The sequence below is a fragment of the Eublepharis macularius genome, chromosome 10 (genome assembly GCF_028583425.1).
Source record: "Eublepharis macularius isolate TG4126 chromosome 10, MPM_Emac_v1.0, whole genome shotgun sequence".
In the NCBI taxonomy this organism is placed as follows: Eukaryota; Metazoa; Chordata; class Lepidosauria; order Squamata; family Eublepharidae; genus Eublepharis; species Eublepharis macularius.
The window spans coordinates 12,412,806-12,440,000 of NC_072799.1; the positions used below are offsets into that span (position 1 = coordinate 12,412,806).

General features: G+C 44.0%; 1 protein-coding gene and 1 pseudogene across 3 annotated transcripts in view; both read right to left on the reverse strand.

Annotated features, from left to right (window-relative positions):
* Window positions 1-27,195, reverse strand: part of SEPTIN11 (septin 11) — a 123,986-nt gene that overhangs the window by 60,418 nt on the left and 36,373 nt on the right. For all 3 annotated transcript variants that reach the window (XM_054989669.1, XM_054989668.1, XM_054989666.1), the window contains exon 2: window positions 5,251-5,365. In XM_054989669.1, the coding sequence (XP_054845644.1) occupies window positions 5,251-5,365 (115 nt within the window). The remainder of the gene's footprint in view (window positions 1-5,250; window positions 5,366-27,195) is intronic.
* On the reverse strand, window positions 8,001-8,336 carry LOC129336585 (60S ribosomal protein L36-like; annotated as a pseudogene).

Genomic DNA, 27,195 nt, shown 5'->3' on the forward strand with positions numbered 1-27,195 from the left:
CTCTCCACAGCATGCTGCAGTTTCACCACGCAACTTTTAAAAATTTGACAGAGACAGAAGTACTATTCCTTAAGGGAGGGCGAAGCAGAGGCGGTGGCTGGCTTGCATTCCACGGATAAATTTGTCTCTGAGACTCAAGATGACTCTGGCTGCAGCTTTCAAAATAAAACGTTGTTTAAATGCTGCAACACTTTTGGGGCACAGAAAAAGCACAGAATTCAATACTAGGTGAGGAATTCAGCTCCCCGTGTAACTCAAGCTTCCCATTAGAAAAAAGAGAAGCTTCTAGCCCTTATGCAAGGTTGTGCTTGCAACTGTCAAGGCAGAGCTGAAATCTCAGAAGTCGGGAGGATGATTGAAATTTTACAGAGGTTGGGATGAGCCTTCTCTACCCTTGCCATTCCCAGGATGACCAAACATACATAATGCAATATACTAGATAATGAAGCAAAATGAATTAGACTCTACAATGCATAGCAGATGTAACGATAGTCACAAGCAGGTTAGACCAATTCAGAGAGTACATATTCAATCCATGGCTACTAGTCACATTGAGAAAAAGGTACCTCCATTATCAGACGCAGCAAGCCTCCGAATACCAGGACCAAGGAGGCTGCAGCAACTTTGCCCTGTTGCCGACCCTCCATGGTAACTGGTTGGTCAGCATGTGAGACAAGATGCTGAACTAGGTGGACCCCTGGTCCGATCCAGCAGGGCTCTTATTCTGCAAGAAGGGCTGCCTCCTCCAAGCTGAACTTCCCTATCTGTTGAGACGGTCACTGGAAGCCCTTCTCTGGGGTCCCTCCCTACCTTTGGTACCGGAAAGGTCTCCTTTTCTGGTTGCGCCCTATTTACGAAACTCCCTCCCAAAGGATGATCACCTGGGAACATCCTTGTAGGCTTCTGGTGCCAAGTAAAGTTTGTCTGAGAGCCAAGCTACAAATGATGAATTACATGAGGACGGCAAGTGAAGGGAGTCGCAATGTTAGCTGGGAAGCTGAGTTTTAAAAGAGATCGGAAGGCTTTGTCAATTTCCCTTCTCTACAGAGCTGTGGGGATCTAAGAGGAAATTAACAAACCCTCTGAAGAGATCTCCCTGGCTCCAGAGTGAGGAGAAACTGACAAAGCCTTCTGATCTCTTTTAAAACTCATCTTCCCAGCAAACACTGCGATTCCCTTCATGTGCAGTCCTCGTGTAATTTGTCATTTGTAGCTTGGCTCTTAGCCTCTAGTAGTAATCTATTTTTATTTCCAGTGCCAACCTCTTCCATTTTCCTAGTTCAGCATCATTCGTGCAAACCAAATCGTCTTAACTGCAGCGCTGCTTCCACTGCAAGTTAATGTCCTTTCTGTGTCACTGGTTACATCGAGTTGGATTCTACGAATCTGTTCCACTAACGGTGGTGCTTTCCTCTCATGCAAGCAGCTCTCGGCCAACATAAGAGGCCTTTCCACTGGTGGGAGGGCCTCCTGCACTGAGGGAGGGCAGTTCGAACCAGAGGCTGGCACCACCATTGGTGGAGTACAGTATAGCAGGGGTCCTCCATGTGGTGCCATGGAACCCACCAGTACTTCCCCTCGAACCCAGTGAGCTTTCCAGAAAGTGGGAAGAACCATAGTTAGGCAGGGCTTGTTGTTGGCTGCCCTAATTCAAAGGAAAGGGTTTTCTGCAGCTGTAGTCACTGGAGGGGCCTGACCTGGATAGCCCAGGTGAGCCTGATCTTGTCAGATCTCAGAAGCTAAGCAGGGTCGGCCTTGATTAGTAATTGGATGGGAGACCTCCAAGGAAGACCAGGGTTGCAGAGTTAGGCAATGGCAAATCACCTCTGTTAGTGTATTGCTATGAAAGCCCCACCAGGGGTCACCGTATGCCAGCTATGACTTGAGGGCACTCTCCACCACCACCAGTCACTGGAAGATCAGGGGGACTGATAAGCACCTGAGCTTTTATTTATTTATTTATTTATTTATTTATTTTATTACTGCAAAAAATGACAAAAATAAAAAAGCAAACAAGAGAAAAACAGGAAAGAAAGAAAGAAAGAAAGAAAGAAAGAAAGAAAGAAAGAAAGAAAGAAAGAAAGAAAGAAAGAAAGAAAGAAAGAAAGAAAGAAAGAAAGAAAGAAAGAAAGAAAGAAAGAAAGAAAAAGAAAGTAAGTAAGTAAGTAAGTAAGTAAGTACTGGCTACAAAAACACTGGCAAATCTATACATAGATCTCTATAAAAGATTTCCAAATATCTAAAAGTAAGTCCATACACAATTGCCTTCTATATGAGATATGTTCAAATGCTGTTAAGTTTATAAGGTCTTCAATCCAGTGATTTACAGGAGTTGGGCTTTTGTCTTTCCAATGCTGAAGTCTTTTATCAACTGTAAGGACACGGAGGGTCCATTTCCGTTGACCATCGTTTAGATTCCAAAAGACAGGCAAGTAGTTTAACAGTGCATTAACATTAACATCCTTAAAAATAAACGAGTTTTCTAACACAAAATTAATATGACTAATAACTTCCTCCCAGAAGAGCTAAACGACTAAACATGATGGCCAAAACATGTGCTTAAAAGATGCATTTTGTGAATTATACTGCCGACAGACACTGTACTTAAACCTTTAGTAAATAGCTCAAGATGGGTAGCCGTTTTGTCTGTCTGTAGCAGTAGAAAAGAACAAGAGTCCAGTAGCACCTATAAGACTAACAACATTTGTGGTAGGGTATGAGCTTTCGTGAGTCATAGCTCACTTCTTCAAATACCAAGAAGGGAGCTTCAGATATCTGAAGAAATGAGCTGTGACTCACGAAAGCTACCACAAATGTTGTTAATCTTATAGGTGCTACTGGACTCTTGATCTTTTCTACTCCTTTAGTAAAAAGATGCTATGGTGTCCAATGAGCTTTCCTAAGTTAAAGTCTGGTTCCATTCCTTCAGGCTCTCCTTTTTATTCCTTCTTCTCTTTCTCCCTCCCTTCCTCCCCACCCCTCTCAAGTTTTCTTTCATTTCTTTTTATTCCCCTTCTGTGATTCTTTCGGCAACATGAGTGGGGAGGTATTGCATTTGGCTTCTCAAAATGCCAAAAGGTGCCTGCAGACTCAAAAACTTTGGGGCCCCTACAGTATATCCTTCAGACTTGGGGGAATATTTAAAATGCAAGTTGCTTTGAATTCTCATTGGGGCAGAGGAGTGGCTTACAATTTTAAAAAAACAAACTACACAAAAAACTATGCCTAATATGTACAGGTTGTGGAATTTGGCTTTGCTTAGTTCCCAATTTGGTTTGGCCAAGGCACAACATTTTGATTATTCTTTAAGCATTACAAATTGCCCGTTGCAAAGGCTCACATTCTGCATATGACTCCAGAATAAAATACTCTTATTACAATATTTATCCCACCTTTCCTCCAAGAAGCTCAGGTTGATGCATGTATGCATTTCCCCCTCCTCTATGTTATGATCACCCCCCCCCCAAGGAGGTAGATTATGCTGTGAGACAACATCTGATCCATGGTTGATGAGTGTGTTTCATGGCAGAGGAGGGATTTGAACCCAGGCTTCACAAGTTCCAGTCTTATACTCTAACCACTGCTCCACACATGCTCCTGCCCTAATTGAAGGAACAACAACCCACTGGGACTGTGTGATATAGCCTGAGCTATGGCCAAATGCTATATGGCGGCAGGGGTGGGGGTGGGCGGAACCGCAGAAGAACTTCTGTTGCTTAGAAATCATGGCCCAATTAGTGCGTGAAGGGAAGTGTAGGATTCTGGAGGCAGCATTAATTGGATTATTTGTTTGCTCGTTTAACAAAATTCATACTGCCTTTCTGCCTTCATAGGAGCCACCAAAGCAGCTAACAAATTAAAAACATACATAATAAAATCGTATCTTAAAAACCATTAAAACCAACAAAAGCCACATCATTAAAACAATTAGAACCAGAGCTAAAATACATACAAAAACATAAAAACAACAATTAAAACATTGGGCAGGAAGGAGGGATCACTGAGAGAAAGCCAGACAACTCAAAAATTTTCACCAGCTGTCGGAAGACTGTAACAGAAAGGGACAGGCAGTTCCTTCTGGGGAGAGAGTTACAGAGTTTTGGGGCCATAACCAAAAAGGCCCTCACCCAGGTTGCCACCTACCCAATCTCAAAAGATGACACCTGAAGCTGGGCCTCAGAGAATGACTGCAGTTGTTGGGTAGGTTAATAAAGGCATAGGCAGCCCTTCTATTATGTTGTTCCCAAACTATATAGGGTTTTAAAGGTCAACACCAGCACTCTGGTGTAGTGGTTAAGAGCAGCAGGACTCTAATCTGGAGAGCCGGGTTTGATTCCCCACTCCTCCACTTGAAGCCAGCTGGGTGACCTTCGCTAGTCACAGCTCTCTGGAGCTCTCTCAGCCCCACCCACCTCACAGGGTGATTATTGTTGTGGGGATAATAATGACATACTTTGTAAACCGCTCTGAGTGGGCATTAAGTTGTCCCAAAGGGTGGTATATGAATCAGATGTTATTATTACATTATTATTTGTGCCTGGAAGCAACTGCAGGTGGGCCAAGACTGGAGTAACGTGGTCCCTATGATTCATTCCAGTCAATATCCTGACATATCCCACAGCTGCAAGAAGAATATCTACCCATGATATATGTTTTTTTTAAATGCCACTTTTTAGGTGCAAGAACACTTCCTATTTTAATATAGGAAAAAAGTATGCACCATATATCCAGAACACTGGCTAGTCAAACACAGTTAACTGTTACAGAGCCAGTTTGGTGTAGTGGTTAAGAGAACGGGACTCTAATCTGGAGAGCCGGGTTTGATTCCCCACTCCTCCACGAAGCCAGTTGGGTGACCTTGGGCAAGTCACAGTTCTCTTGAGCTCTCTTAGCCCCACCCACCTCACAGGGTGATTGTTGTGGGGTAATAATAACACTTTGTAAACCACTCTGAGTGGGCATTAAGTTGTCCTGAAGGGCGGTATATAAATCGAATGTCATTATTATTATTATTATTATTATTATTATTATTATTATTAACTGAAACACATTAAATACAGAATTTTGCCATTTTTTCTGACCTGAATTGCACAAAAGGCCAGCTGTTTTCTATTAAAATATTCTTACCAATGCTTCACATCTCACCCCTGTCAGTACCTGGAGGGGGGAATTTTATATCACTAACCCTGCATGTTGCAGCCGGAAAGAATGCAGAAAATCTCTTTGTACAGGTCTCTTAGCATCACTTACCGACACAAAGGATGTTGAAGCAGAAACCCTGTGAGGTTGACTTGTTGACCAGCTGGTCGGGAAGACTGTCAAAACCAACGTGGCCCGACAGGGACAGGTTTCGAAGGTCATCGTTCTGAAATGTCAAAGAGGAATATTTGAGGCCTTTTACACGTTCACATTTTCATTTAACGTACTTACAGGAAGTAAAACGCACAACCTGTCCACCTCATTGTCTGATATCATGGGGTATTCTCTGTGTAAATTCCCATAATAAGCATTACTTTATCTTAACTTTTATTTTAACTTCTGATTGTTCAGGTGTTTCAGAAGCTCTTTCCAAGAACTCCAATTTTACATGTCATTTGTTTCCTACTCTGGACGTAAGAAAAAGCAAGAAACTTACATGTAAGCAGTCAATGATGATAATAATAATAATAATAATAATAATAATAATTCATATGTAATTCATATGGAAAAACTGCAGCTTTCTGATATAATACCTACAGAACTGCAAAAGACGGTGCTACTTGGAATAGCGTACCTATTATGCCGATATCTGGTTGATACTTAGGTCTCCGGTGGAAACTTGTATCAGCTTAGCAAGGCCAATCAATAATAACATGTGACCTCTGCTTATTGTTGATTGTGTTTCAGATAATTCGAATAATGATGATGATGATGATCATCGAAAAGAGTCCAGTAGCACCTTTAAGACTAACCAACGTTACTGTAGCATAAACTGTATGCTACAGTATAAGCTTATGCTACAGTAAAGTGGGTTAGTCTTAAAGGTGCTACTGGGCTCTTCGATTTTGCTACTACAGACTAACATGGCTAACTCCTCTGGAATGATGATGCCGACGACTGTACTTATATACCACTCTTCTACCCGGAGCAGTGAACAAGTTAGTGTTATTATTATCCCCACGATACAGCTGGTGGGGGGGGGTTATAACCTTGCACGTGATTAATGGATTTTTAAAACAGCCCAGCTACAGCTTAATGCTGCCTGACTTCCTAACTATGGTAAAGACATCAGATAGCATCGCATCTGCAGAAGTAGCACTTCCTGATCTCTCAAGGATGACTGGGAGGATACCGCAGCATTACTTGTGCTCCAGGACACAGTTAAACAACAAAAAGAGGCTCCTCTGGGAATAAATGCAATAACTGGCAGGGGAAACCCCACCCACTAGAGGAATATCTCATATACAGCAATATTATAATGAATCATATAAACATGTAATTCCAATGAATTAATGCACTTATGAATATAAATATATAAATAACAGTAATTACAATGTCTGTATACAATATCCTCCAATACATCAAATCCGCATAATAAATACAGTATCAAAACACATTCGTGGATGTATGTATATGGCCGTCAGTCCAAAGCAAGAATAACTGTTCTTTCCTTCTCTTGCAGAGACGCCAGGATGAAGTCTTAAGGTGACAAACACTATCCTTGGAAGACAAGCAGGTAGATGTCAGACCAACTTTCCACTTTAACAATAATGTTCTTGAAGTTGTTTCTACAGGTCAGATACTGCAAACGGGGTACCCTTGGTTATCCCTGCCAGTGAAAAGATTGGGGAGCTCATGTGTAAGAAGGGCAGTGCTAGCAGAGAAGAATGAAAATGCACTCACAGGACTAGCTTGATTTCCTGACCTTGGTTAGGAGACCAGAACCTTACATTTGCAGGCTGTTTAATTTCAGAGCTAAGCTACTAGAAACAAATTACACAAGGAGGAGCACGTGAAGGGAGTCGCAACGTTAGCCAGGAAGCTGAGTTTTCAAAGAGATGGGAAGGCTTTGTCAATTTCCCCTCTCTACAGAGCCAGGGAGATCCCTGCGCTGAGGGTTTGTTAATTTCCTCTTTGCCTCCTAGAAGGGGAGGTGAAACTGGCAGGGCATTCACCAAGGCAAAGAGGAAATTAACAAACCCTCTGAGCAGGGATCTCCCTGGCTCTGTAGAGTGGGGAAATTGACAAAGCCTTCCCATCTCTTTTAAAACTCAGCTTCCTGGCTAACATTGCGACTCCCTTCAGGTGCTCCTCCTCATGTAATTCGTCTCTTGTAGCCTGGCTCTCAGTTACGGATTATGCTGCTTGGAAGCACATTTGGGGGAGTGGGATTCGCCACAGGCCCCATAGGGTAGCAGGAACAGTGAAAGAAACACAAGGCAGATGATGAAAGGGTTTAATGTAACCTCCTCCACTGCCTTTCTCCACTGAGAGATGAGCCAGGTTTCATCTGAAGCTATTGCTTGCATTGCTTTAGATCTACTATAAGCCACTTTGAAGATCATTTGACAGAAAGAAAGGCTCTATGCATATCTTTTTTAAAAAACATGCAAGGAATCCCCTTAACTTTCTGCAGAATTGCATTCAAGCCACTTGGGGTCCCATATTTCTAACATGCAGACTCCATGGTTTTTCCTAATTTCTCTACAAAAAACTAGGAAATGAAATCTGGGAAGAAGGAAATTGCATGCCAGATAAGAGGCAATGGGAGAATAAGCATAAACCTGTTGAGTTCTCTGGATCCCATAGTTAAGAGATGGGCTCTGTTGGTGGTGGAAAGTGCTGGCAAGTTTCAGGTGACTTATGGCGAGCCCGTAAGGTTTTCAAGGCAACAGCCATTCAGAGGTGGTTTGCCATTGACTGCCTCTGCATAACAACCCCAGTCTTCCTTGATGGTCTCTCCTCAAAGTATTAATAAGGACTGTGTTACCTCTTTTGGGGGGACAGGGGTTTCAAAATGTTTATTGGGGCAAAACAGTCCAGTCTTTCTTGGTAGCTGCCTTCCTCATGGCTCCCAAAACATTGCTGAGTTCTTCACGCTTTCTCTTGGCCCGGATGTGAGTCCCAACCCTTTTTTTAATGAATTTCAGAGCTCACTTATCTTTGGAGATTTTCAGCAATTCCATTGCACATCTTTTGTAAGGTGCAAAGCTGCACCCTTCCCAGATCATGTCCCAAACAAACTTGGTGTATTTGGTCAGGCACGCACGGCAGTGGCAATGGCGTGGCCTTACCGTATTCTTGGTCACTTTGTGGCTTTTGTTAAGGCCAACAGCCATTGGGAAGCAGATTGCCATGGCTGCCGAGACCATGCCATGGAAGCTGCGCCGGAAGAGGAGAGGCACAGAGAGCTGTGTGCACAGCTGGCCAGAGCACACAACTGGCTGGGCGGTGAAAACCATCGAGGCTGCCGGGACAGAAAGGCCACCAGCTGTGTTACCTCTTAACTAAATCAGAGTGTTGGACCACAGCCAAAGTTAATTTCATAACTTATGACCAGGGCTTTTTTTCAGCTGGAACGCGGTGGAACGGAGTTCCGGAACCTCTTGAAAATGGTCACATGGCTGGCGGCCCCGCCCCCTGATCTCCAGACAGAGGGGAGTTGAGATTGCCCCTCCACGCCACTGAGCGGCGCAGAGGGCAATCTCAACTCCCCTCTGTCTGGAGATCAGGGGGCGGGGCCGCCAGCCATGTGACCACTTTCTCCAAGGGCAACCCATTGACTTCCACCACCTCTTTTCCCAGAAAAAAAGCCCTGCTTATGACCATCATGTTGAAGAATCTACACACAGGTTTTATTCCTGCACCCCAATATTGCAACATTTCCATCAGTATAAATTACATGTGGCATTTAAGTGCTCATCTTACAAGCCTTATTGAGAGCGAGTTGTCTTTAACCAAGGGCCTCAAAAATGGAACCTTTTCAGCTTCAGAAAGCTACTTTACTGAAGTCATGGGAATATGCAGATTGGTTTTCTCTTAATCCTTTGGCAGCCATGTATTTAGTTGAAAGGAAAAAGATTCACCAATTGGAAATTCTTTGTGTAGATCCTCAGCAGTGCTTTCCAAGAATAAAAAAGGCAGTGTCATGAAGTGAACGGATGAAATTGCCTTATGCCTCGTCTGTCTAGCTCAATACTTTCTCCGGGCAGCAACTCCCCACGATTGTTTATTATTATTTATAGTCCACTTTTCTCACTGAGATCCAAGGTGGATTACACAATGCAAGTGAAAATACAAAATAACCAACAGCTAGGACATTCACTGAGCAGAGCACAATAATGAACAGAAGGAAAAGAGATACAGTAGGGTAAGGCAGCAAAGAAATTTGAAACAAGCATAAAGCCAAAGCAGAGATGAAAACTTTCTAAAACAAATTTACGTGGCATGTTTAGCAATGTGGAAACTCCCAAGCAGGCACATGTTTACATCAGCAGACAGTACCCAGCAGAGTAGAGTATACTCCCTGTCCTTATCAATGCATCTCTCCGAGCTACTTCTTACAACACAGCCCTACAATCTGGGTAGAAAGTCCTACTGAAAATTCAGTTTTGCATCGCTTGAAGAAAGCCAGGCAAGTGGAAGCTTTCCTGACCTTCTTGGGCGGGCCATCCTATAAGGTGGGGACCAACACAGAGAAAGCTCGTGTGTGGGCAGCTGTTGATTTTCCCCTATTGCAGGGTGGTATCTGCACATGGCCCTGTCCAGATGAGCAAAGCTGCTGTGGCAGAACGTAGGAGGATCAGTGGTCACACAGGTATGGAAGGCTGAGGCCATGAATGAATGGCTTTGAATGTGATAGTCATGACCTTGAATTGAGCCCGGTTGCTGATGGGAAGCCAATGGACAGACGGCAGAATGGGAGTGATAGTGTCAGTCCTTGGCAGGTTGATTCCCCAAGTTCTCCACAGCAAACACGCAGGTGTATTGGTTGAAGTAACTTTATTAGAGATCCATCAAGTTCAAGGTGCTCAGACAACTGAATTGGCAGAAGTGACGTGGATGGGGGTTGGTTGTGTTAGTTATAGGGAAGGTTCCTGCCATCGGGATAGGGACTGTTAAAGTTTGGGCGCAAAGGAGCCGGGGGGGGGGGAGTGAAGAGGAGAAGCTAGGTTTGGGCTAGAAAGAACAAAGAATGAAATAATCTCAGTTCTCAAGAAGGAAACATTTCGAGCCAGCCACAGCCAGCCTTCAAGGACACTTCCTGGAGGCAGCGGAGAAAGAGAAAGTAAATACTTGAGAGATAACCTACTGCCTTAACATCAACAAGAAACTTCTCATGCCCTCAGAGGACTAGTGCAGAACACAGAATACATTCATGGCAGATATGCAGATAGGCATATATGACAGATAGATCAGTTCCTGCAGCAGCACTATCCAGGCACCACGTGTTTTTTTCCCTGCCCTGCTGCCTAAGATCTTCTAAGTAGAGATGCCGATGGCATTTCTACTCTGCCTTTCTCCTCACGGGGACCCAAGGTAGTTTACATTGCATTTCATCGTCACAATAATCCTGTGAGGTAGTTTCAGGTGGGTAGCTGTGTTGGTCTGCAGTAGAAGAACAAAATAGTAAAGATGCAATCTGACGAAGACAGCTGTGGTTCTCGAAAAGCTTATGCTACTGATGCATCTGATGAAGAGAGCTGTGGCTCTCAAAAGCTTATGCTACAATAAAGTTGGTTAAAAGGTGCTACTGGACTCTTTATTATGTTGCTACTACAGACTAACATGGCTAACTCCTCTAGTAGAAGAACTGGATCCACATCCAGTAGTACCTTAAAGTCCAACCTCTGAGGTAGGTTAGGCAGGCCCTAATTTAATTTATTATACTTATATTCTGCCCTCCCCGCTTTCGCAGGCTCAGGGTGGATAACAACAACAACAACAAAAACAGGCCCAAAGTCACCCAGCAAGTTTTCATGGCAGAGTGGGGATTCGAACCTGGGTCCGACACTTTAACCTGGGTCCGACACTAGCTCCTATTTAACATGGGCACCTGGCTTGGTGGTGGGATTTGCACTGTTCCTGCACCTTGCAATTCATCATTCATCCGATGAGAGAGTCACATTTTTCCTGTTGCAATTTTTTTTGGGGGGGGGGGGTCTCTCACCTTGCTCAAAGAACATGACTGTGCATTAAGAGAAAGAAGGAAAACAACAGAAAGCACATAAGAATAAATGCAAAAAGGGCCTGGCAACAAATGTCCCTTCCTGCAGTAATCCAAAAACACACTGAAGGAAAGTTCCCCATGTGACTGGCAGTCGCTTCTGGAATTCTCATCTCCGCTTTGTGGGCTGCTATTTATATACCAACCCGGGCTGTGCTAACCAGAGCTAATAAATTGAAACGGCACCACGGTTCCCAAAGTCATCTGCCGTCCTTCTCCAGGCCCAGGGGAAGGGAGAAAGGAACAGAGAATCCCTCCAGCTCAGAAAGAGAGAGAGAATCCCGCTCCCAATAATTCTCTGCAGTTTAAGATTCAAACCACAGTCGAGGAAGAATTAGATGCGACTGTCCTCAACATATATAATTAGAGAAATAATTCACACTTGCAACTCTGACAAGATGCATCTATTCTAAGCAACAGATGCCGACTCCAATCTTGTTAGTAAACTAACATATAAATATTACTTTGTGTTTCAAGACTTAACGTTCTGAATCCAGCCCTAATTTTCCACTGTGCCCTTTAAAGCAGACCAGGAATGCTGTCTCCTGCTGGCTTTGCAAATAAGCCTACACAAGTGACTTGTCTACACAAACATTTTGGCCCAGGTACTCATCAGATTTCAGAAGCTAAGCAGGGTCAGCCTTGGTTAGTAATTGGATGGGAGACCTCCAAGGAAGACCAGGGTTGCAGAAGCAGGCAATGGCAAACCACCTGTTAGTCTCTTGCCATGAAAACCCCACCAGGGGTCACCATAAGTCAGCTATGACTCGAGGGCATGATTCCATTTCATACATGCATTATTACACAACAAATCTATGAATATATTCTCAGAGCATGTCTTTTTATGTTCAGTGGGGCTAAGTGTGCCCAGCACTGCATTTACAACACTTTAATTGGACAAGACAAAGGAGTCCTCTGTCTTTACAATAGCTTTCCCTGCTTGCTCACCTGGAAGCAAATTCTGGCTCACCACAGGAGAGTCACCATTTACAAGCTCACCTTTACTATCTATCTCCCATCAGGACCACAAAGGCATATAGAGAGGAGTTCCTAGCGGCTGTGAAGTCCTCTTTCCTTGCAAACTTGCCAAAGCCAGAATCTGGGCATCTTCCAGAAGTAGCAGTAAGATGTTTTTTTTAATTCAAATGATTCTTAACAGGCTTTCTGTTGCCGGTGGCATTTCAGACAGGATGGAATATCTATCAATTTCTAATGTAACCTAGGATACTGGGTCCAACAACAGGAAGCACAAGACAGTCGTTCTCAAGCAAACTGTGCAAACAGGAAATGCAACAGGAAGAATTCACTTTTGCCCAAGGTAAGATGTTAGAAAGCAGTCTGAGGGCTACGTGTACCAAAGAACAAGCCTTGTACAGAGAGGGTCAGCATGGCTTCTGCAAAGGGAAGTCTCGCCATGCAGAAAACATGTAGCCAGGGGCATGGAGTTCTCAAGGTACTTCTAATTCAACATAGTAACTAAGAGCAGAACCACAAGTGACAAAAGGCACAGATTGGACACTTGTCAGCTTCCCTCAAGTTTTGGCGGGAAATGTAGGCCGCTTGGCGGAATGTTGGACAAGTGACAGTTGGAAAGTCCATTGGACAGCAGTCGGAGAGCCAAGCTGCAAGACCAGGATGCCTACATTTCCCGCCAAAACTTGAGGGAAGCTGACAAGTGTCCAATCTGTGCCTTTTGTCACTTGTGGTTCTGCTCTAAGTACTGCTGCAGCAGGCGGGGTGGGGATAGGACAGCTACAGCAGCAGCTACGGAATGCAGCAAACAGGACCAACAAGGAAACTGGCACGTCATGGATGGAGAGGGGGAGGAGCCTGACCACGCAGGGTGGGTGTGCATGACCCCTCCCCCTTTAAAGTTATTGCCTGTGCTCTGTTGCACATACCTGTTTCCACTCTCAAAGCTGTCCTTACTGGGTTTATGCTCCTTTCACTGGATTAATGCTCTTTTCAAGCTATACACGGCTTTTCCTGGCTCCCTCTCAAGTGTACTAATTTTAAGAGATGCCACATAGACAAAGTGTACTAAGCCAGCAAACGAGCACAACAGGACAAAGCCAAAAGAGAGCAAGCATGTTGGATTTAAGTCAACCCTTTCCCTCTGCAGCTTTCCCCTGCCAAGCATGTTAAAAGTTGTAAGTTTATTCTTCTTTTTGAGGACGCTTGCTCCGAGAAAACCTGCTACCGTAACTTGCTTGGTGAGAATGTGGAATGACCTGCCTGAGGAAGTCAGAAGAGCCCCCCCCTCTCCTGGCTTTTCGTAAACAACGCAAAACCGAACTATTCAAAAAGGCTTTTTACTCAAATGGGAGGGCTGTAGGGAGGGGGTCCGAGATGCTTCACTAATGAGCTAGGGACCATAGACTTCATCACTGTATTGCCTTACATATTGTCTGTTGCCAGGGCCGGCGCACCCATTGAGGCCAGGAAGGCGGTGGCCTCAGGCGCAGGGTGCCGGAGGTAGCGCTGGAGGAGGCGCAGGGGGCGGGGGCATGCACCACAGAGCTGCAGCCTCCTATCCCTCCTGCCCCATGCCCTGCGCAGCCACCGCCAGCACACACCCCCAGCCAGGCGCAGCAGCCGTGGGCAGGTGTCTATGGCAGCGCAGGCAACCGAGCGGGAGAGCTCGGAGGCCACCCGCACACCGTCCCAGCCACCTGCTGCAGCGATCGGGCTGGCGGCGCATGTCCGCGCGTGCACGATGACGTAACACATGGCGTCATCACGCAGGCTGGTGTGTGCGCACACGCACGGGGGGGGGCGCCCAGCCGGCCACGAGCACCGAAAACCCTGGCGCCACCCCTGTCTGCTGCTTTACATATGTAGTCCTATGTACCACCAGTGCTTCATGTTGCATAATGTCAGCCTGAGAATTGATTACATTCTGCTTCAGTATTTTTTCTACTCTGTATTGGATTCTTGCTAATACTATGTCTTTTAAACTTGTCTCTATTTACCCTATGGTATTGTTTATGAAATGTCCTCCTTGATACTGTATTGAAATTTACTTGATACTGAATGTACGATACTGTGTAATCCGCCTTGAGTCTCAATGAGAAAGGCGGATTATAAATGACATAAACAAACAAACAAACCTGGAATGCATTGAAGCCTCCATCCGTAACCATTCTGGCTACTACGCGACTGTATCTAGAGAAGCATGGTTTGCTGTTGTTGAGAAATTTTCAGAAAAGAGTTAGACTTCAACTAAGGATGCTATGAATATTTGAGTTTATTTTTTTCTACAAAGCCCACATATTCACTGGTGTGGAGAAATATCCAGATCCACTAGTAGTGTTGCTTTTGGACAGGAAACAGTGGTTAAAATGTGTGTAAACCAAGATCATTGTCGTCACATCACAACATTTTCTTGGCAGACTTTTGTTACAGGGTGGTTTGCCACTGCCTTCCCCAGTCATCTACACTTTACCCCCAGGAAACTGGGTACTCATTTTACTGACCTCGGAAGGATGGAAGGCTGAGTCAGCCTTGAGCCGGCTACCTGAACCCGGCTTCCGCCGGGATTGAACTCAGGTTGTGAGCAGAGCTTGGGCTGCAGTACTGTGTAGAGTTGCCAGCCTCCAGGTAGTGGCTGGAGATCTCCCAGAATTACAACTGGTCTCCAGGCCACAGAGATCAGTTCACCTGGAGAAAATGGCTACTTTTGGGGGTGGACTCTATGCCATGCCAAGGTCCTTTCCCTCCCCAAACCCCACTTTCTCCAGGTTTCTCCCGGTTTCACCCCCCAGATCTCCAGGAATTTCCCAACTTGGAGCTGGCAACCCTAGTACTGTGGCTTACTAGTCTGCGCTATGTGGCTTGACATCTCCCCATTCGTCAGTAATGACTTGGTGCTTGCACAAGGAACTACCTTTACCTTTACATTTAAACCAAGATAGTTACTTCCTTCCATCCCTTCACATGCATAAAAGGATGAACACAACCCAGGAGCAAGCCAAGCTGAGCAGCCCCCATAGGGTCACTCTGTTCAGACCTCAATGGCAGTGTCATGAGGGGAGGAGTCTATACCCATTGTAAAGCCTGCCATTTGCCCACTCCTCACCCCAAACCCCACCCTTGAGAAACTGAGGAGCAGGAGAAAAAATGGCCAAAAATGCCCTCCACAGCGACACTCTAGGAATTCCCCTATGTTTCTATGGTCTTTACCACAGACATACAGGAAGCTCCTAGAGCATCACCTAGAATTCACGCCACATCCTCCCCAAACTCCACCCTCCTCAGGCACCGCCTCCTAACTCTTCAACCCTTTGCTGAGGCAGTGCTGGCAATGCTACTTATCATCTTCGTTGTTGGATGGGTCTGAGCAAGCAGGCCCTACAGGGATGCCAGCATCAAAGGGGCTCTGCTTGGCTACCTCTTGGCCACCAGCAACCGTCTGGAGGAGAGGCCCACCGGGATCTTTCCCGGTAAGGCAAAGGACCAGCCTACCCTTGCATGCAGAGAGCAATGAAAGAAAATAACTCTGGCTCCATATGTCATGTGAATGCAGGCTAGTGGGAGAGGGGAAAGCTAGTTCCAGCCCAGCCATTCTGTTCCATTCAAACGCCACAGGTAGCCAGAGTTAGTTTCATACCCCATGTGAGAAGCAGGGGGGAGGGGAGGCAGAATGATGCGTAAGAGAAAGCCAAACAGGAAGCCAGGCTTGTGTGAATGGTAACAAGTTTGCTATCTGACTGTAGCCTCAGATTGTGACTACATTAGGTACACACAAACACACACACACACACACACACAAACACAAACACAAAGAGTAGCTTAATTCTCAGGCTGCTGTTCAGTTAAGTGAGCCCTCCATTTGCAGCAACCATTTAGAGTATGCATCAATGTATACATGTGACTGTACTTTCGAATGAGGAACCTGGTACACAGTTAAGCTAATCACCTGCATGATTCATATAGGCATTACTGCCTGCACTTGTAAGCTGTGGACATGGGGAACAATTTTAGACAATACGCGTGCCATGCACCCAAATCTGTTTGGATTTGCTTTGCAAAAAAAAAAGTCACATGAGCTTTTGCCGTTAAGTGCCCTAAAGTCACGTCAGCATGTCCAAAGGCAGAATTGTCCACAAAAATAAAACTAACAGGCTTTGCACATTCCAAATTTTCACTTTCACTCTGAAAAATAGTAGAAAGAAAAGGAGAGCAAGGGAAGTGAGGAATAATTCTGCAGCGTTCATAAGAAGAAGAAAGCAGCTAGACGCGGAGGAGAAAAGACATGGAGGAGAAAATTTGCAAGCCCTTTATTTAGGTGCAGGGTTTGGTGATAAGTCTTCTTGGTGGCTCACTGAAGGTCAGGCTTTCTAGGGAGAAAAGGAGGGAGCCTTAGCTTTTCCCCCCACCAGTATTCCACTGGAGGGGAAGACAGCCTTTTGCTCGCTCGTTCTCTGGTGTGTGTCTCCCTCCGCCATCCATTTCAGAAAGCCTGCAACTGAAGATGACAATTCAACTCTGCTCTGGGCAGCGAGAACAAATATTTCTCTTCGAGGCAAACTGTTTGACTGGAAGGTCAGCGCATACTCCAGCAGGAACAACCCCACTACTGCCAAGAAGTGACATAAAAGGCCATTTCCCTTCCTTAAAAAAATTTCCCTCCAAACCACTAACATTTCTATTTGGAGGAGAAGTGACTAATGCACAGACCAGTTCTCATGTCGCAAATTGCTAAGCAGCAGAAAGCTGAAGTTTTTCTAATGGGGAGGTGGAAGATAAGAACCATGTGTACACATTCCTGTGAGTCTTGTGAAGTTAGCAGAAAGGAAAAGAGGCAAGGGAGAAAGAGGGAGGCAAGAGGGAAGGGGGGGTGGAGAGCGCACAGTGTAACAACCATGAAGAATTTCTAAAAGCAAAGCCCAATAAGAAACAGATGCTTGCCCTATTTCACATGCCCGGTTTTAAAGTGCCAATCTGAACTGCTACATTTAAGATTAAGGTGGGGAGTAAATCAGTCCTTTCCAAGACTTCTGGTGGAAATGCCAAATTACTCCTTCTTTTTCTGATGCTAGAACTACAGCGAACTGAAACGGTGCAACTCCCAAGAAGCCAAAAGAAAGCCCAGGGGACAACTGCTCCAGTCCCAACGGGTTGCGTTCCACTCGGGACCGCGTGCCTCCCCAGCTCCTGCTTATTTTCCTACACCTCCTTCGGAGGAGAAAGTTTAGGCCAAGTATTGCAAAGGCAAGCGATGCAGGTAATTAAGGTAAAAGGGTCTTAAGGTACAATGAAATCCATTTTGAAACAAGTTTCACTGCCGTGACATACCCCTTCCCCCCAAACCCGGGAACTTTAAAAATTCTATCCTGCTTTCTATTGCATTTTTATGCCATCACTTCTTCAAAGAGTTTAGAACGCCATACAGTATTTTCCTTCCCCATTTTATCTGGGTAGTAACTAAGGTTGCCAACAGGACTGGAGAAAAGTAGCCTTGTTAATGAGGCTTCAAGTATGGAAATGGAGAAAGTATTTCAAGGTTTGGAGGGGAATAATATCACCTGGTAATATCACAGCTCATTAAGCCTCTGTTAAAGGGACAAGACTTCTCTTCAGGCTGTTGGCAACCCGAGCAACAACCCTGTAAGGTAGGCAATACAGAGAGAGAGATCACCTTGAGCCTGCTTGTGAGGAGGGTGGACTATAAATTGAATGAATGAATGAATAAAATTACATAACAGAGTAGGGCTTTCAGTTAAATAAGATAATAAAAGATCACAGTAAGTTTCTCATGCAACCTCAACTTATTTTACTGCTTTAAACAACATAAAATACATCATTTATGATTTCTTCAACATACAAAATTGTAATATTTGGCAATCTTTGCCGCTTCAAAATATAGATGTCTTTATTTTCTACAAGCAAAACTGAGGAAAATGGCTGTAAACTGCTACTGCCTGTACTCTTAGCACATGTATCTTAGTTTTTGCCAACTGAGTGTCTCTACATGCCTCGACACGTGATCATCAAGTGTAGGGAGATGCAATGTTAGCCAGGAAGCACAGTTTTAAAAGACACAGCCAGCAGAGATCACAAAGTCTTTTTAAACTACCCTTTCCCGGCTAACATTGCATCTCTCAACACGTGTTCTTCGTGTGTCAGATGTCTGTGTTGAGAGACTCTGAGAGGTAGGAAAAAATAAAAGTTGAAAATAAAAAAAATGACAAAAGAAAGTATATACCATTTGCACAGGAATGGCCTCAAACAGTCACAACTGCACTAGTAGCGTATCTGGATACCGAATTAAACATTTTATCACTGAGCCCCTCAATGGTATGATTATCATCCTACACATTACAGCATATTAATTGAGGACAAAATGTAACATAAAATTATATCCTTGGAAACACTGTACGCTTGTACAGTATACTCATAAATTGTAATCCTCTAATACTGTAGATTTATCTTGCACAAAAACCTTAATAATTCACACTCTGGGTTACTAAAACTTTGTCTTAAAAAGCATTTCCCTCCTTCCAAAAGAGAAATGTTTTCATAGGAGGGGGTTTTTTTTAGTGCAGGAGGGGGGGGGGAAGGAAAAAGTTGTTTTTTCCACCACCACCCCTCCACATCTCTAAGCGTACCATGAAGAACTATTTCTACACAGGGCTCAGTTCCAGCAGTTCCCCAAAGAGGTCACATGTCAGGTGGCCCCGCCCACCTGACTCTCGGCCATTTTGGGCCCGTTTCAGCCTGGATTGGGGCTGAAATGGCCCAGATCGGGCCTCTGACGGGTGGTGGATCACTCTCCCACTCAGCGGTGGCCCGATCCTGACCATTTTGGGCCCAATTTTGGCCCTGAATGGCCAGGATTGGGTCCAAAACAGCCAGGATAGGTGATGTCAGGGGGTGTGGCATATGTAAATCAGTTATGCCAATGAACCACTTCCAGCGATGTCAAGGGGCATGGTATATGCAAATGAGTTATGCTAATACGTTATGCTAATGAGTTCCTCCAGCTCTTTTTCTACGAAATGACCCCTGTTTCTACATATCCATCTTCTGTTTGAGGCTCTGAAGCAGTAAGACCAGTTTCATTTTCAGTCCAGCCACCAACCCCATCAGAGCTTTGCAGATCAGGATGAGGGAGCTGGGCCCAATCTGAAGTATCTCCTCCTTCCACCTTGCTGACTTCAGGAAATCCTGTTCTCTCCTGGATTCTGTGATTTTATCAGCTACTTCCGCATTTGCGAATTTGTTTCTCCCCTACCCTGACAGCTGGGAGGGAAAACACTGTATTTAAACGAAAGAACTCTGGATGTTAAATTGTTCTGTGACCAATCCTAAATCTCATACCCAGACTGCCGATATAAGGGATACAGGCATCCCTGTCAATAATTACAGGTTGATTGCAAAGGGGTAGCCGAGTCTGCGTGTCGTATCAAAACAAAAAATTCCAGCAGCATTTTTAAGACGAGCAACATTTATTTCAATACAAGGTTTCATGAGTCACAGCACACTTTGACATTTTTCAAAATATATTCTGCTGCTTGGTTGGTTTTAATTACTGTGTGTGCGAACCCACACCTGTTTATTGCTACGGTTTTATATAATGGCAAAACATGGATTGCTGCAACTTCTAAACAAGTGGAAGAACCACTTGCCCAAAGGAAAGCCCCTGCGCCAAAGGAACTTGCCAACATTAAGCTCAGCCTCATGATAGAGGACCACCTATTTTCTTTTAAATAGTGGGCCTCTTTGAGTGGTCACAGGAAGGCACCTTGAGTTAGCAACAGATTTATGATAGACATCATATGTGGTCTTTACATGATTTTAGCAACCAAGATGAGCAAAGATCCAGTATATAAGTAGTGGCCTCCTCAGATCTCAGAATCCTGTCAATATCCATCACTAGGGGTGTGCATGGATTTCCCGATAAACCCGAAGTGGGAAAATTATCCGGAATAACCTGAAGCACGAAGCAGCAAGAAACTTCGGGATTCGGGTATTTAAACTGCTTTGGTATGCTCCGTAAAGATTCGAAGCACATCAAAGTGAAAAAGCTGGAGGAAGCTTTGTCCTGGTGCAGCCCCCCCACCTCCCCCACTTACCTGGCTGGCAGGCAACCAGGAGCCTTTCAATGATCCGTTTGGTGGCAGCAGGACCTGCTGCTGCCACTGCAATGACCACCTTGGCAGTGGAGGAGGCTGCCACAGGCGCCACTTGCAAGTGACGCTTTAAACTTTAAACCCCTGCCCTTGCTCCAGCTGACTGGCAGGCTCCACCAGTCAAACTTTAAAGCACCCCCCCCACACACACACACACACCGCTTGCAAGCAGCACAGGAGACGCTTTAAAGTTTGAATCCCCTGCCCTTGCTCCAGCAGCTGGAGCAAGAACACAGGGTTTAAATGTGCCTGAAGTGATCCAAATCATTTCAGAAAGCTTTGATTCGAGATGGTGGGCCCAATTCAAAAATCCTGAATCTTTACAAATCCATCACTGTAACTCGTTGAAAGCAGTCCATAAGCAGACCAGGCAGTATATTAAGTATTTCTTCTGTCACACCTATATTACAGATGGCATCCAGATATGTGCATTCAAGCTATTTTGTCTGCAAAAAACTTTGCAAAGCTCTCACAGCTAATTGACTGTTCCTGAATCAGTAAAGGTTAAGATTTAGGAGTCAGAGGATGTTGAGATAACCTTAAACAAGTGGGATGGTCATGAACCAGGTGAAACAATGGTTGTGGAGAAATAACCTTTCTCTGCTGCTATCATTGACACTTCTCAGGTCTTCCAATCGGCTCTACAGCATAATCTATCGGATTCAGCGTGAGATTTCTGCTAGCATCTTTCTAGACGTCTACCAGCCCTCTTTAGGACACCCATATATCTGAAAATCCACACATTCTTAGTACACTAGGATATTTTACACACACACACACACACACACACACTTCCTCGTTCTCATGACTGTGCCAACCACTGTGAAACTACTGTGTCGATATGTTTTAAGGAATCATTAAATATTTGATTTTGAAGGTGCTGCCAGGACTGAAAAGACTGAGGTTAATCCATCCTGGATCACTGAGAAGATAATCCTAAAAAAGTCTACTCCAAATCCTATTCAGGTCTATTCAATGGGACTTACTCCTAGGAAAGTGTTCTTAGGATTGCAGTGTAAAGGTCTTAAGAAAACCACAGTCCGGGAAATTCACTGATCACAGATGTTTTAAAGACAGGCTTTCTATCAAAATGAGAGGATTACCAGGTGCCAGTACCGATACTAGTGTGTGATACCTCAAATGTGAAAGTGAGATTTATTCTTGGTAACTGGTAGCTTTTCTGTGCAACTTGTATCTATGAAAATCAATATGAGTTATTACAGAGAATGCACTTGAGACTTTGGTCCTATATTAAGTGGTGTAGGATTTTATTTAGTAATTTATTTTAAAGATTATTTATTTTAAAATTCAGACATAATTGTAGTAACATGCTGTGTTATGTGCAGGAGCAATCTATCAGCCTCAGCTGAAATCTTTCACTAGGTACTAAATCCTGAGTTTTAAGCCAAAATACAAACAGAAGGGGGAATGTATATATAATTAGCCATGCATCAGAGAGTTCCCCCAGCTGTGGTTTTTGCTCACATCTGAAAGAGAGTCATAATAAATACTTTAATGAAATACCTAGGCAGCTACAGGAGGGAAGGGAAAGGCAATCTACCCACAAGGTCATTTGATATGATTTGTCTCACATGTCCTGCATTAGTAGACGCTTAAGTGTTCTGGAACTCAACCAGCTTCAGTGAAACAAAATAATAACAAAAAGAAACCCCAAACATTTTTTTAATAGGTGAGCAGAGGAAAGAATGTGTCAGGAAAGTTTCTCACAGTTCTCCCCAAGGCAAACGGAACACTGATGCATTTGATTATATTACTCCAAATGGCACATTGATATTTTAAACCATAAACAAGTGGCTGCAAGTAAAACCTAGGAGACACCAGGGTGCTAAATTCTAATAAAGGAGTTATTATGAACCTGATAATTAAACACCTGCAGCAGAGGAACAATAAATACTTCCCTAACTTGGGGCTGCCTTCCACATACAGCAAAATGAAAGAGAAGAATAGCCTGTACCACTCAGATTGTAGGTGTTCATTTCTTAATGTTTCTGAATGCTCCCTTCCATTAATAAGAACTCTCTGCTATACTAGTTTTCTACCCGCAGAAAGTGGGCTGAGCCAGAACCTGTTCCCCTGATGTGCTAGCTTTCTCCTTGCAGGAATTAAAGCACACACACACTCCTCTCTGTGGTCTGAAGCGCTGTCTTAGTGTTTGACTACTTGTTGTAAGTGTAGACCAAGCCTCAGAAGCAGGAGGGAAGAAATTACATTGGTCCAGTCACTATTCTTCCTGTTCTTATTTGTTGACTTGAGATGATATTCCACATTTTCAGAATGATAGATTTGCAAAGGGATTAAAACGTAATATGATTATCACAAAATCAACACTTAAAAAGGAGAACGAAAAAATGAGGAGGAAAGCAGAATAAGGGAATCAACAAACCACCTGGAGTCAGGACTTCATCAATGTAACAAGTAAGATACTTCCAAACACCCTCTGAAAAAGATGCATCTTAACTGAACATCTGAAAAGCAATCAAGATAGAGACAGGCACACCACCCCAAGATGGGAATTCCTCAATCTTGCTAGCTGTTCAGAGGCAGGGATATCTGCAAGCCTATCAAATTCTCTTGTAGCCTTTCAGAGACTAAGGTCTGATTCCATTTTAGTGCCATTTTTCTCACTTAGGCCAAAATATACACCCGCACATGTACCAAAGATCACCGGAGTGGCACGCCCACCAGTTACTGAGGGGACGTGCTGGTTATCATTTCCTGTAATCGCACACACTATTGAGGGACAGAAGACAAAGAAATGCTATTAATGAAATACACAATTACATCTTACACTGCGGTCAACCTTCCCATTCAAAACAGTATAACTATCTATCCTTCCTGGTTCCGTGGCCAAAGATTAACCCACAGGCTGAGGAAAAACGTAGGGCCTCTGGTTCAGTTCGAAACAGCAATGAGGCAACACTGTCCACCCATCAATTACAAGACCTGCTTCTATTTCAAACATGCTTCCCGAACAAGATTTTACACAGTGGCAAATAAATGTTGTGTCGCTTCCCACACAGCCACCTCATAAAAAGTTTCCCCCACCTGCAGCACACTTGCGTCTCGTGTTTCAGGCCAGCCAGAAAATGGCAAAAGAGAATTTCCTGAAAGCCACACGGCTTAAGTGGTTAATAAGAGGAGCTTTCCAAAAAATGATTTAATGCACTAACCAACCCAGATTAGTAATATAATGTTTCCTCAAATGTCCTCAGGTAGGCCTTCAGGTAGGCCCTCAACTCCCCCCTCCCAAAGATACTCTCAAAGAACCAGTGGTACCTGATGTGGCATCCATCAACCAGTTTTGTGACGCCCACACGCTTCTTCTCCAAAAGACTTCTTTCCCAAAACAAAGGGCTAATCCAGGCATTCCTCCACCTCATTCGAACTAGAGAGGCTTCATAAGACCCTAGGAGGCACCACCTTTGGGCCTGGATTGAACAGCCATTCAAAAATAGCTGCCTCCCACATGAGGATGCTTGATTTGAAACCCCCAATCATTTTGTAATTAACACCCCACCACCACCTAATGAAATACTTTGTACTTGGTTCTGCCTCCCACAGCAGCCATTTTGTAGTGGCACCCACTTCCCTTCTTCAAAATTCCAAAATGCCCAAAGGAACAACAAGGTTGCAGGCCCCTGGGTTACAGAGTATCAGTCTAGCACTTGGAAGAGCTGGGTTCAAATCCCTTCCATGCCTTGATACTGTCGGATTACGGGCCAGTCACTCTGTCTCTCAGCTTAACCTACCTTGCAAGGTTGCTGTGAGGAATGAAGAATGGTACAGTGTCCCAAGGGGGAGGAAGATTAGGATAAAAATAGACTAGATAAAAAAGAATATCAGTAAGGTTCAAAATGCAGAATTTATGTCATTTACAGTCTGCCTTTCTCACGGAGACTCAAGATGGATTACACCGTGTGAGCTTAGAACAGTCAATATCAAGAGCTTTTCCATAAACAATGCCATAGGGTAAATAGATACAAGTTCACAAAGACATAACATCAGCAGGAATCCAATACAACATAGTGATAAAGTCTACAGTTCCTAACTAGAGGTGGGCACAAACCGAAATCTGAACCAAAGCTTGTTACAAACCAGGCCTTTTTTTAAGTTCGTGAACCAGCGGTCATTGGAGGGCATTTCTGATGAACTGCGACGATTTTTAGGCCAGTTTGTTTGGTTCATTTTCCAGTTTGTCTCTGCAGACAGCCTGGCACCAATCAATCAGTTCCTAGGCAATGGGGGGATGGGCTTTCTGCAGACCTCCTGCTGCCCCGGAAGTGGTGTATTTACGAACCAAACAAACGAGTTCATGAACCGGGCAATTTCACGCCAGTTCGTGGTTCGTGAAACGTGATGATCCACGATCTGCAATGAACTGCCATTTTCCTGGTTCGTGCCCATCTCTATTCCTAACTCATTAGTGGATCATCTGAGATCCCTACAATACAGCCCTCCTATTTGAGTAAAAAAGCTCTTTTGTAATGCAAGGCTAAGAAACATCACCACTTTTTAAAAAAACCCATGTTATTTTACACACTTCACGTGCTGCCGTAAACTTGCCCGCTACTGGCTAGATGCAGTTGGTTTACATTGACTGGATTACAGTAGGAGGTAGTCCCACCCTACTAGCATAAGCAAATTACAAGCCACACATTACGGAATGAGTACATATAGCGCCATGCATGTTTCAGCAGACCCTGGCCACATTATGTACAACAACTAACAACGATGCCTTGCTACAGCTGGAATCAGTACGATGCTCCTCTGACAGCAGGCTTCGCTGGATCCCAAAGACCTGCTCTCATTCTTACCAGCAAGAGGCTCAAATTTCACTACCGCCAAGAAACAAGGAGCCCCCCCCATGTGAAATTCTATATTAAAGGTTGTCAGCATGTTAAAACAATTTAAACATTCATTAACAATGTGTAGGAAGCGCAAGGATTTTCCTATGCCAGAATAAACAAACTTTGTCTTCTAAAAGCAAAAGAAGGATTTAAAAATATTTTATGTGCACTATCAGACATTCAGCTGTTCACTTCTGACACTCACCAACTCTGGATTTACTGTAAATGTAAAAACAATGTCTTGGTCTCTTATTATGCAGAGCTGTTGTGGCATTTGAACATGTTTAAGTTCAGAAATCTGTTTTATTTTTAATTCCTTTCCCCAAGGAGTAGAGGAGGGGCGGTGTATATGATTCTCTCCTCATTTTCTTCTCACAACAAGCCTGTGAGGTAGGTTACGCAGAAAGCATAACTGGTCCAAGGCCACCCAATTAACTTCCACAGCAAAGTGAGGATTCGGACCTGGTTCTCCCCAAGGCCCTCTAAGCACTGTTTTACGCTGCACTCACAAAATGCTGATTTCTGGATACTTTCATTTGTTTCTGATCCCTTCCTTCTCACCCTTGTTGCATTTCCAAAATCATTTCTTCTACCCACTTGTGCCATCTTCTTCAACACGTCTAATTCCAAAGTTTAATTCAAGAGTCAGTAGTTGAAAGGCTACCGCCTTACTTAACTTTTCACATTGGGAGTCTCTGTACAAGAGACATCTTACAGAATTGCTCAAGTGAAGGGAGACGCAATGTTCGCTGGGAAGCGTAGTTTAAATTTCATCTCTCTACACAGAGCCAACAGAGATTGCTTCTCAGAGGGTTTGTTGATTTCATCTTTGCCTGGGAAGGCTCTGTCAATTTTGACAATATATCTGTCCATTTCACCTCCACTTTGGGGAGGTAAAGATGAAATCTACAAATCCTCTAAGGAGCAATCTCTGCCAGCTCTGTGTAGAAAGATGAAATTGACACAGCCTTTGGCTCTCTCTTTTTAAATTACGCTTCCCAGCTAACATTGCGTCTCCCTTCACTTGAGCATCCACGTGTAAGATGTCTCGTGTACAGAGACTCTGGAGCAAGTCCTTCTAAATGCCCTCCTGTGACAGTCAATAAGAGAAGCCCTGAAACAGCTGTCTATGGTACAGCTTTCAAAATGTTTTAAAAAACCCTAGCAGAAGTCGTTGCCTGACAGCTGTTAGTGTACTGCTGTATGGTACTAAACAGAAATAGACACACACACCCCTCAACTACAATTGTCTACAATGATAGTTTTTTAGTATCCTATAAGAAAGCCCAAGATCTATACATTCTTCACTATGCATATAAACATGCTGTGCTATGAAAAACCCTAAGCTTGGAATCTATGCAGCATTCATTTAATAAATTAACTCTAGTTCCATACACTTTTTTGCATAACCCCTAATGCTACTGTATTGGACGTTACAGAATGGAATAAATTCAAAGATAACCACAATTCTGTGTTCGACTCCTTTCTAAAGAAGTATAGCACACAATGCTTGGATCACATCACAGGGAATATTGAACGAATCCTGCTTAAGGTAGATACAAGGGCGGTGTTCCACTCCTACAGTCCTTTGCGCATACACAACAACTTCACAGGATAAAAGTCCCACTTTTGAGAGATTTAAAAATATATATACAATGACAGAGACGCAAATGGATCAATGCCACAAGATTTAGAGTCTATTAATAGTTGCAAATTAGCAAATGTTAATACAGGTAAAAACTAAGTAAAGAGGAATGTGCCACTGAGTTGCAATTGGCAACATTGAGTTGCAAATGACCTCATCCATGGGACATTTCAAGCAAAAGATGAACAGAGGGGGTCATTGCCATCCTCCCTCTGAATAGCAACCCTAAGTCTTCCTTGGTAGTCCCCTGACTGTGCCCACCCCTGCCTAGTTACAAGTCTGATGATTTCAGGCTAACCCATGCTATATGGGCAGCTGGGTAAGTACAACAGGACCACAATT